The following is a 12,535-nucleotide window of genomic DNA, read 5'->3' as shown; positions in this document are numbered from 1 at the left end:
CTGTTGAAAATTGTAAATACTTTACATGCACGTGTTCTTTTGTGCTATTTAATTTTGTACATATGTTTCATTTTATACATTTCAACAAAATGTAAAGATCAGTGGATATTGTTTGTTTGTTTGTTTATACCATTTCCCAGAATCGATTACTTCCTGGTCAGTTGGAAACAATTCCCTAAAACTCCATTAAACATTATTTCTAGAACATGTTGGTGCTAGTTTCTTTTATGATCTACATTGTTTGTATGATGATTGGTGAAAACAATTGATAGTCACATAAACTTGCTGGAAAAGGTTTATTAATAAGAACAGAACACTTAACATAAATAACAGAACAATAAAAACAATCTATGAATATAAATAACAAATGAACAATTTATATAGCAAATGAAGAGTCAAAATAACAATATGGCAATGACCATGACTAGCAAACTGGCTACTTTAACAGAACCAGTCTATTTATCGGGCATTTTGATCACGAGTCTTTCAAACAGATTTAAAAACCTTTCTGTTTTCTTCTCTGATTCTGCATGTCTCCTCTGTTCATTAGCTGATTCTGCTTGTAGGAAGTCCAGTATTTGCTGGTTGGCATTCCTTTTCCTCTTTCTTGGCGATGGGGTTGGAGTGGCGGTTGGGGTGGTGGATGGTGTAGCTGGATTGGTGGAAGAGACTTGGGTTGGAGTGGCGGCTGTGGTTGGAGTGGTGGATGGTGTAGTGGGAGGATTGGTGGAAGAAGCTGGGACTGACTCAGGTAGGTCCTCCCTGGGGGATTCAGCGTATGGTGTGACAATGGCCTGTTGGGGACAAAAATAATTCTGAGATCATATTGTAAAGTTATTGGCTAGTTTGGAAAATGTTATAATTCCTACTCAATTCACTTTACCAGTAGCAAGGCTGTGGGGTCCTCCTCAGCTGGCCTGAAGGAAGCCACGATGACTGGGGGATCAATTGCTGGCCTTCCACCCAAAATCGCATGCATTTCTGCATAATACGGCCAAGTTGACACAGTTTTCTCGCCGTTGTCTGTGCCAGAGCCGGTCCTTGGCACTTTTAGGTCCTACAATAGCAACCAAACACACACACACACACACACACACAGTGAAATAGATTTTTGTAATAGGAGTTGTAGGTTACGGGATAAAGACACAAAACATGTCTATGCAAATAATTACAGATTTGACCCTGCAGGCCCAGCTCTTTCACTGCTTGCCTGTAAACATATATTATGGGCATGTAGTTAGGGTCAATAGCTTTATCAGATATGATTTGTACAGTCTGGTCACTCACTCCCACAGGCTTTTGGTGGCAAATTTCGTTTTAATAAAACTGGCATCATTGGCTGCCCTAAAGCGGATGAGGCCAAAGGTCTTCTCTTGAGTCCCTGAAAAGACAGCTGTCATGAGAACAGGACATTTGTTTTCAATGCTCAATATGATAGGCTACGACCTGATATGTGTCCACAGCGTTTCTGTAACTTTTGCGAGTTTTCGCTTCTGAATCTGAACGTGTAACTCAGGTTTCTCTGTACTCATTACGCCTTGTTATCAAGAATATTTGAAGCCTGGATAAGCACGAAAAATCCGCTTGTATAAACCGAGACACACACCCCCGGTCATGGGCAGACTCTTGCGAAGCACTCGGCATATTTACGAACTTCGTCAAATAACGATTTTCAAACTATAACTTAACAGTCCATTGCATATACATCTAATTAACATATTCCAACACGTTTCAAATTTTTTTTACAGTGGTATTTGCGAATATATACTTACATTTGTAATTGTTGTTTGCACCAGTAGCCGCCATCTTGCTCCAGAAAATTGCCGTTGGCTGAGTGCGCAAGGCATCATGGGATACTCCCTTGCCCGCAAGCCTGGTCCAGAGCTGACTTGGTGGCGAGGGGCATTTTTAGGGGAGGATAGGCACTTCCCCTTGCTCCCTAAAGTATTGGGACACCCTACCCCCTCGCGGGAACGGGCAAAATCTAGGGCAAGGGCTCAAATCAAGGGCTAGGGTTTGAATTGGGACAGGCCCTTATACTGTCCTGTCATTTTCTTTGTCCTTTAATTTTCTCTTAAAGGTTTTATTATTCATTTATTTTTAATGCTGCTTTTACGGGTTTAGTGCTTAAAAGTTATGTTTTGCTCTTGGTCATTTATATTAACATTCATTTATGCTGTCTTAGGAGGTTTTTCATTTGTTTTAGTACCTATTTTATTTATTGTTTCTTAGTTTCCAGCTCCAGTGTTCTCCTCATGGGGGCCCTCCACTCCGGGAGCACTGTCTGGCCTGCCTGTGGGGGTGCCATCCTGGGGGTTGTCCGGGCCTCGACAGTTGGGGAGTCCTGCCCCAGGGCCTTACGGCTGTGGTATGGGCCCCTATCTGTCTGGGTCGGGGCGGTCTCTGTGGCGGCGTCCCCTGTAGTCGTGGGCTTGGACGGCTCTCGGTGGGGATGGCTCCCATAAGATGGTGTTTCCTCACTTGGTCTATCAGTGCTCAGCCATATTCCACTTTATCTTGTTGGGGGGGGGGGGGGGGGGTACGTATCAGTGTAGTATGCTCAAGGGTGTGTGTGTGTGTTACATGAATGAGGGAGTGGGGATGTAAGGGGGTTTGTTTCATTTTCTTTTCTTTTAATGTAAAGCACTTTGGGTTGCATTTTTACATGTAGGTGCATGAAAGGTGCTATATAAATAAAGTTGATTTGATTTGATTTGATTTAGTGTTGCACGGTAAACCGATACTAGAAAGGTACCGCGGTACCCAGCCATTAAAAACAATACTTTTTCACGTTTTATTAGTATCGGTACTTTATTAACTTTGTGCGACAGTGGGGCAGCGTGTCTTTGTGTGCAGCCTCCCTCTGCTTCCTCACTGCCTGCAGACAGAGTGGGCGTGGTTTCATGGTGACAGTCACAGAGCAGAGCGAGACAGACGTGTTGGCTCTCTTGGTCATTACAGATTTAAAGCATCATTTACAGACAGGCTTTGTGGTGTCCGTGGGCTTGCCCTTACTGTCAGCAACGTTAGCGAAATATTTCCATATTTCGCTCCGTGCGTCTGCTTTTTCAACAGGCCTAGGACGGTCGGCAGGAGCGCTCATGCCACTTTCAGCTGACAGACATGCGGACTTGTTCAAAGAGTTCAAAGAGCTGCAGGTTAGCGATAGATAATATAACGTTAAATATCCCCCGGATGGAAGTCAAGCATACCTTTTCCACCATCAGAGTTGCAGGAGGCAGTCAGGGGTAAAGCTAACTGTTTAACAGTCCGATATGGTTCCACATCTCTGTATGAAAAAAACAACGTTCACACTGGTAACATGAACTTTACCATAACATGCGCTGGTGTTCACAAGTATGCTGATCAACAACACCACTTATAAATGATCTATTTTAAGTCAGTCAGTACTAGTAATATAATCATAGCATGTACATTTTTATCAATAATTTATAATATATATTGTAATTTATATTATTAGAAAATGGTGTGATTAGAGCACAGACCTCCACCAGGTCTGGGTCATTTGTGTTGTACTTTAGTGCACTAATGTAGTTTACAGGCTAATAATCCAGGGTTTGAACTTTATCAACATGAAATGTTGATAAAACTTCCCTCCTGTTCGTTAGAACTGAAGAAGCCTCTTGAATGAGAAGTGAAACATCTTCAAGGAACTGAAATAAGTCCAGTTGCCTGTGATACAGCACCTAGATTTAATGTTTTAAATATGATTGATGCAAAGACATGATGTCACATTATAAATACCCCCTGAAATATATCATTGCGGTGTTTCCTCTTGGATTTTTTTCAGCAGCGGGGGCAGGCTCTCCGGGGAGCCGTGGCAGCATAAACAAATGACACTTGACTGCAGATTTTACTTTTATGCCCAGCATAATCCCCATTTTTATTGAATGGCTGGCATGGAAAATGGCTTTTTAAAGGCTGAATGTAAAAATAAAAAATAATAACAAAAAATACAACAATAAAATATATATTTTTTCTATTTAATTTAAATTTAATTTAATTTAGGGTCCCATCTCTCTCTCCTGCACCATCACTTTGCTCTCCGGCTCATTCACTCGGCTCTCCCCCTGCTGTACTCTGCTTTCCTTCACTTTGTTCCACTGCTCCTCCCTGTCTAATGTTACTTGTCTTATACGATTACATAAAACATTAACGTTAGATAATTTACACTCACATCACATCTGATTACAAGTGTGAACACAATTTTTTACCTAACCATCATCATTTGAGTCAGTAAAAGGCTAATGATGCCTGACTAGCGTCATCTTCATAAGGTGCCTTTCTCTTCTTTGAGAAATATTTGAACAAGCTCATCTGAAAATGCAGTCAGCAGTTACATCATGGCGTGTATATATTCGCTTAATGCTATCAATTAGTTTACTCACGTTAGCGGCACTGAGTTGAGTTGGCACCGGGCCCAATTAATTAAGCTACCGATATGTTACGTAACCTTAGCTGGCCATCAATATTTTGCGAATGTCTATTGAACTTCTATTATAAGTTTTCTTAAGCTAATAAGTCTACCTTTTCTCCGGTGAGTCGTTGCCCTATTTTCAAGATGACACTCCTCTGACTCTCCGACCTGGTGCCTGGGTGCTTGACGTGATGTCACTTTCAAGGCCGCGCTCTCGCGAGTAATTAACGTCTACTCCAAAGAGTAGATACTGAGCAAGATAGTTATCTAGTTTACCTCAGCACTTGCGACACCCGACCCAGTGCAGGACTCTGCTGTGAAGGTGGAGATATGATGCGGCGGTGGTGTATTTGCGACAATTTAAAAAAAAAAAAAAAGAAAAAAAAATTTGAAGGAGCGGCGGCTAGGATTCAGGAGTGGCGGGCCGCCACTCCTAAATGAATGTAGAGGACACACTGCATTGAGTATGGAGTAAGTGCATCATTGCTGTAAAACACCAATTCTATCAAGAGATGGAGATTTTTTTATTTATATTTTATTTGTTAAAAAAAACATGATGAAGTTATTCTGAATTATTTTGTTTCTGTACTCTTTAACATTTCTCCTTTGGTGGAATTGTAATCATTCTGTCCTTGCTAGTGCTGCTCAGCCCTCCTCTGATGACACTCCATGGGAGAAGTGAATCAGCACCAGCAGTACTGACCATCTTTTCAGTTCAATCCAAAGTAGAACCCTCACTGCTTTAATGCGCACAGAATGAATTCCTGACAAATTTCAGTGCACTGACAAAGTTCTACCATTAAACTTCTCATTTTGTTCATTCTTTAAAAGGTGTCAGTACAGCCAGTGTCTGATTGTCTCTTCCTTTCTTCTTTTTGCAGCTTTCAAGAAAGAGGACAGCGGCTTTGACGAGGTAGGAAGAAAATAAGTGAATCTAAGAGAGCTTGTGACATTTCTGGCCCAGTTTCAGGGCTATACTACGCTGTTATAAAATGTGTTTTTCACTCAGATTATTCATCAAGGTTTTGTTGGCCAGATGTTGTCAGGACTGCATTGCAGTTGATTTTTGTTGTATGTGAGTTCTCCTGTTACTCAGTACATATGGTGTGTAATATATTCAGGTGTGCCTGGTGGTTTTTTCTCTCATCTCAGAGACATCCCTCAGGGTCGGTCGCCATTACAGAGCGATTCTGGCCTGCCAAATGAGACACCACAAAACGCACCAATCAGATTCTGTCAGTCTCAGTGTACCCAGGGCTCCGGACTTGTTTCACATCCATCCCCCAATTGTTACGAAACATTGTGCTAACCATCCAGCAGTTAACACTGACATATGTGAAAACCCCATTTTTCAGACATTATTTGTCTCATTGGACATGAATCGTTAACAGTGTTGTCAAATGAAGGCTCTTTTGAGACTGGTTAATCCACACATGGTGAGCTAATGACCAGGGTCAGTTATTAGAGCTTTGTCTCATTCTCTTTGAGCAGGTACTGTGATCTGGGGAATTGAGCCCTCATGTTTTTCCCACTCTACATGATGCAGTATAATGAAGGCTTGTGCCTGAAATTACTAATAACACCCCCACCTCCCTGTCCCAGTCTCAATGTGAAATTGAAATTAAATGGAAGAAATTTTGTTTGTAAAGGTGCCAGGTCAACAGCATTTTTAAGTACAGACTATTATATTAAAAAACCTTGCTTTTATATGGTTGAAATGGTAAACTCTAGGCAGTGCATATACAGTATAATTTTGGGGAGGTTGATTTACTATGGATATTGCAATGCTTTTTTTAGATGCTAATGAATCTGTAGGACTAGTGCTGACTTGCTATATGTTTGCACTTATGATTACTGGCAGACTTGCTGTCCAGTGTGTATTCTGCAGCCATTCTACATTTCTTTTGTGTTGCCAGCATTTGATACCACCACATGTTAGACTTTTTGGCCTTTTAATCTTGTTCCCTGTGTATGCATCCAGCAGACACAGAGCAATAAAACTGCAAATTTGCCACATATTTTCTCCTTCAATATCCGATTTTACTCGATTCAGTATAGATTACTACCTTGAAGAGTGCAAATATTGTGGGACACACCACAAAAACAGTTCCTCACCAAGGGCCCTGGTATTGGTACTAACCTAGCCAGGAAGGTTATTTACTTTAGTCTTAAACAGTAAATGCACTCCTCAGTTTATTAGGACACAATTATTATTTAAATGTTGCGTTCTCTTATAGGTCTCCATGTGAAATCAAGAAACTATTCATGATGCTTTGGTCAATAACATTTGGAAAATCAATAGAAAAACAGATAAATGGATAGAATTAAAGGAATGTCTGACGATTTGACAAATCCGGTTGTGTCATCATATTGACGCAACAATCAATGTAAAACTTAAATCCTCATGAAGCAGTCTTTAAACAGTCATAATGCTCTTTTGCTTTGCAACATTGCCCACAGTGGTATTAAACAACCAGATATATTATAGGGATAGTTACTTAAGTTTCCATGTTGTTTTATCGACCAAACAGATGCTCCAAGCACCACCGTTCGTATGAATTCGTAAACTAGACAATATGTTGCCACAAATTCAACCATTCCCAAAACAGTTATAGTTCATCATATATATGTTGCAGTCCTGCACAGTACAATATATTGATTCATTCACATTCTCTCTATTTGCTGTCATAGGCAGCTGCTTGATGAGGCAGTCAATTGGAATGATGACACTGGGATGTTATGTTTGTATTGACAGGGAGATTCAGCTTGGATCCGCTTTTTATGTAACTTTTTAAGTAACATTGAGTGCTCAGCACCACCAGTCCTGCACCTGCTGCAGTTGGTGACCTAAAGCTGTGTCATTGATGTGAAGCCTCCACATGGTCTCTGTGCTTTTGGAACCTTTCCAGTGTATTGTCTGCAAGATGCAGTGGCATTGCTTAATGGATAGGTGATAAGACACCAGGAGGTTTTGTGTTGATGTAGCTGACAAGATAAGATAATCCTTTATTAGTCTTACAACAAGAACATTTACACCATTGCAAATTAAAGCGAAACTCTCACCAAAATACAACCTAGGTTTTTTTTGTTGAATGTACCCGAGTCAAACCTTCGTGTAAAAGCATAATTATGACGAAAGAGGCACTCTCTAAGATTCAACGGGAGTGCTACAGACACTTTTATGATAACATCAAAATTGCTATTTTCAAAACACTAAGAAAGCTCAACACAACATGAAAATTTGCTCGTAGCATCACCAGGGTCACAAGGGTCTACACACGAACATGAGCAAAATTGTTTGTGTACACAGAGTTTACTAAAAAGAACATTTTTGAACAACTCACGTTAGCAGTTGCTTGTTCCGCTAGCCGCTGTCCTGCCAGCCGAGAAGTATCGATTTTCGAATGCAATGTAACATGGAGGACAGTTAAAGCGAAACTCTCGCCAAAAAGCAACCAAGGCTTTATTTGGGATTGAATATGAGTCAAACCTTCGTGTATCAAGCCATTTTTTGTTTTTCTCATTTGCCCTTACCAGTTTGTAGGAAGCAGTATATCTGTCCCCCAGGAGTGCTAACTCAAATGTATAGAAATGCAATATTCTTATGAACTTGTATTTTTGTGTTATCTGTAAAACCCACATCTCATCTTGGTCCATCTCCATTATCTCCATGTCCACTGTGACTTAAAAATCTGATAATCTTATTTCCTTGTCCCATATTTCCCAAGAGAAACAGTTGGCTTAGTTCAAGTGTGGTGTAGATGGGGAAATAAAAGAATGCTGTGCTGTGAAATTTTCCCATTGAGAGTATTTTGGAAAAGTCTTTTTTTAGTTGGCACATGAAGCTCTCATAAAACACAGATGTCACATGAATTTGGCAAGCGAGCTGTTTGTCAAGTTTCCTGTGATTATTTGTATAAGATAACATAGAATAACAATCAGAAACAGATTTATTACCAAGAAGGATTTTAGACCAACAAGGAATTTGTCTTGGTGAATAAGGTGCATGCAGAAGACCAAGAACATGCTCTTGTTGAGGAAGGGCCTTTTTGTGGTGAAACAACGTTAGGCAGACCCTTTTCAGAAGTCAATGCCATGGGAATTTGGGGCCATTTGCTATAAATGGGCCTTGCTGTTAAGGAAGAATTTCAAGAATCCTCGAAGGAAAAAGACTCCTTCTTGTCCATATACGTGCTTACTGTGTGTTTGAGGAAAACAGACAGAGACTGAGGGCTTGTTAGCCACTCGTGTCTGTAGAACTCATCATTTGTCTTAGTGAGTAGGGTACTATGTGTCTGTTTAGAGGACAGGGGTGACTGGTCAGATCCAGAGGTCTGAGCCTACATTCAAATAGTAAGAGAGGCAAGTTTATTGATGGTTTTCTTTCAGAGGTTGGATGTCCCGACATAAAAAAAGGAAATTGAAATGGTGACGTCATGTGAAGAGACTTGATATGACAGAAAGCCAGCAAGTCCTCCAAACTTAATGCCAGAATAGTTTTTTTCTGAGCCCCTTTTATCAGGATGACAGTGTTTATCAGGGGCTTTCCAAATCCATATCCCCATAACATAAATAATTCTTATGGATGTTTTCTGATCTACTATCATTGTGCTTTTAAGAACAGTTTACCCCAAAATCAAAAATGTGTACTTTTTTCCTCTTACCTTTACTGCTGTTTATCTATCTATGTTTTTTGTCTGCTGCAAGTTTTGAAAAAAATTACCCGCAGAGATGTTTGCCCTTTCTTGAATTTAATGGAACTAGGTGGCACCAAAAAACTAACTGAAAGCAATGTCTCTTTCCAGAAATCATGACCTGATTACTTAGGTGAACAGTTTCATGAAAGGACTATTTTATTGTACCAGACTGCACCATATCACTGCACAGAAGAAAAGGTGCATCTACTCACAAACGGAGCTTGTACTTGTGACAGCAAAGATGAAAACATCAATAGCATCCTCATCTGGTGAGCTGTAACGATAGTTAGCTTAAATAGCAACCCTTTCATCCATGTGTAGATGCACACCTCCCTCTGTGCAATGATATGGAAAGAAATTAAACGCTTTAAGCCCCAAGCCAAGTACCATTTAGTTCTGTTGTATTTGAGAGAGGAGACATCCTTGTGGTCGTTATCTCCAAACTCGTCAATTCACATTAAGATAATGTACATGGGTAAATAGCACTATAGGTGAGAAAAAAATATGAATATTGAACTATTGTCCCTTTTTAAATAGCCATCAGAGGGGTGGTGCACATGGCCATTTGGAGAGCCTGTAAAGATTGTGTTTCATAAAGGAACTTGAATTCCCTTCAAAGCTATCAAGATTCAGTATTCAGACATAATGAAATGAGCAAGATGCACAGATTTCTAACAGGCAAGAGCGTAAAAACATGCATCTTTTTTTATAATACAGGACACATGTCATTATTATATGCTTTGAACACCCTTCCATCCACTTTTACCTCCATAAGTGATTTTGTAGCACAACAGTGTAACAAGATCATGCTACATCTGCCTTTCCATATCAGAGACAAATAGCCAGTAGTCAAAAAGCCACAAGCGGTCACTTGTCAGAAAAGAAGTTTTCAGTGTTCAAAGAGTTCTTCTTCCAAGACAAAATGCTATACTAACTCTGATCTCTGAACAAAGAAGAAAATCTCTGCTCCAGTGTCAGGATGGATGAATGGATAAAAGAGTTGAGAATGAGGAAGAAATATGTCTGTAAAGAGCCCTATGACCTCCAGACCATCTCTGGCACCCTGCAGATACACATTTGTGTAACACCAGTTGGTTGAAGGATGTCTGGACCCACCTATGTTAAATGTGTGCCCCCATTCCTCCCCCGCTGCTGTTCACACTATTCAGTATGCATGGTCTACAGTCCTCATTTGCCTGCTACGATGCAACTGACTTTGACATCTGATTTGAAAGACAAAATAATCGATGTCTGTGAAATCCCCTGCTATCCCACAGAGTGGTCCAAGATCACACCAGAGAAAGCTCAGATGCTTTACAGCATCATAGCTTTAGCAGTTCAACGGAAGGTAATGTAATGAATTGACTTTACACCTCTTAAAAAAATTAGACAAGGAAAACATGACAGTCCTAGGGAGCTGTATGAAAAATGATAAGCAACCAAAATAGAAGACCTTCCAACCAACAATATAACCAGTAGCACTGTCAGGACCGTGACAACATTGAAACGGGAGAAAAAGTAACCCAGGCTTCACTAATTAAATTAGCAAAAATTAAAGAATAACCTAATTTAATGATAAATGTGAATTAACATTAACATAATTCTTGATCAGTGATGCCAGTGATCAGTGACTAAGTAATGCGTTCCTCTAATCTGACCACTTTTTTCAGTAACAGGTAATCTACCACGTTAATATTTCCAAACCAGTAATCAGATTAAAGTTACTTATTCAAGTCACTGTGTGTTACTATTATTTTTTAGAATCAGAATCAGAATCAGAATTCTTTATTGTCATTGTCACAGGTGTTACAACGAAATTGGTTGAGCAATTTATCCTCTGTTTATTTTTGTAATTTTCCTTAGTAAAAATATATATTTTTGGTTTCTTCTTGCATCTCGGGGAGTGATGTCACGTATGCGACAAGTTACATTTTTCAGCATGAGGACAACTCAAGTGTAACACCATGTAGCGACACACACAACAATGAGAGAGGAGAGAGATGTACGTTTTCTTAGCTGGAAATAGTCATTATTTTGAATTTGCATCAGCTAAAGATGAAAATATTAAGGTTTGTTGTACACTCTGTGCTGGCGACAAAGTACTATCAAGCTTCAAAAACACGTCTTCAAATTTGAAGAAACTTTTGGACTTGCAGCACAGTTAAGTATACAGAGGAAGTCCCACCAGCTGGCGTTAAGCAGAGAGCTGCAAGCAAAGCCAATTGGTCGGGTGGTATGTTGTAGTGGAAATGCTGCACTTAAACACGGTTGACTCGCCCCCTGGTTTGGTGCCATAATAAACAAGATCCCTACTACTATCAATACTGCGCTTGGCGTTACTGTTAAAAATGCATTTCCAATAAAGTGAATAGACAGACAGACAGGCAGGCAGACAGACAGACTTTATTTATCCCAAGCTGGGAAATTGCAGTGTAGCAGCAGCATTACACACAGAGACAATAACAACACAATGAAATTAAAAGAGCAAACTTGCATAAAAAGAACAACCTTGTCAGCAGCTGCTAAATGTAACTTATAAAGTAACTTGTAATTTAAGTTACCTTAACAACAAGTAATCAGTAAAGTCACAAAGTTACTTTTTAATGTAGTAATCAATAATCAGTAATCAGGTAACTGTGGCAACACTGTACTTGATAGACACAGGAGCTTCTCTTTTTCCCCGGTGCTGTGGGGGGTTGGAGGTATTCCCATTTGTCTACCTGTATGTAAGCCTGCTACAGTGTATATAGGTCCTTTCACTGAGAGAATGTGAAGTTTCACGACTTCTCACTCCTTTCCTCTATCAGATACCACACCTGTGAATCTGTTAGGGCAAGATTTGTTATGCAAACTAAATTGTGCCATCTATTGCACACCGGATGGAATCTTTTTAGAGATTACTCAGCATAACAAAACAACTGTCTAAATCTGTGTTAGTGAGCACTTCTCCTTTGCCAAGATAATCCATCCCACCTCACAGGTGTGGCATATCAACATGCTGATTAGACAGCATGATTATTGCACAGGTGTGCCTTAGACACCTAGATCCTAGTGACTGTAGTAAAAAAAAAAAAAAAGGGGTGATTTGAGGAAGAAAATATGCATTTGAAATGACATCTGGAAAGGGCCCTTTGGCCTTCAGACCTAAATGGTAATTCCTGACTCTCAAAAGAGCAGACCCCCTCCCTTTGCATGCCATTTGTTATTTATTGTTTGAACCTGCCATTCCTTGTTCTTTGTTCTTACTGTATAAAATGCTACTGTTTCATTTGCTTTGGGTCCAGCCACTGGCTCAGATCTGCTCTGTGCCTGTTAGTCCACCAGTTTACAGGTATTCTTTGAATAAACACATCACCGCAGCAAACTGCTCAAGAGGACTGATTTCTTCAACAACCGCGGT

At 40.0% G+C, this 12,535-nt stretch overlaps 1 protein-coding gene across 1 annotated transcript in view; it reads left to right on the top strand.

The window, feature by feature from the left end:
• The window catches only part of cdk14 (cyclin dependent kinase 14), a 485,271-nt gene that overhangs the window by 42,902 nt on the left and 429,834 nt on the right, over positions 1 to 12,535 (top strand). The window contains exon 2 of the mRNA XM_030394396.1: positions 5,320 to 5,351. Within this exon, the coding sequence (XP_030250256.1) occupies positions 5,320 to 5,351 (32 nt within the window). The remainder of the gene's footprint in view (positions 1 to 5,319; positions 5,352 to 12,535) is intronic.

This window comes from Sparus aurata, chromosome 17 (assembly GCF_900880675.1).
Source record: "Sparus aurata chromosome 17, fSpaAur1.1, whole genome shotgun sequence".
In the NCBI taxonomy this organism is placed as follows: domain Eukaryota; kingdom Metazoa; phylum Chordata; class Actinopteri; order Spariformes; family Sparidae; genus Sparus; species Sparus aurata.
This window is presented reverse-complemented; position numbering and strand designations above follow the sequence as displayed.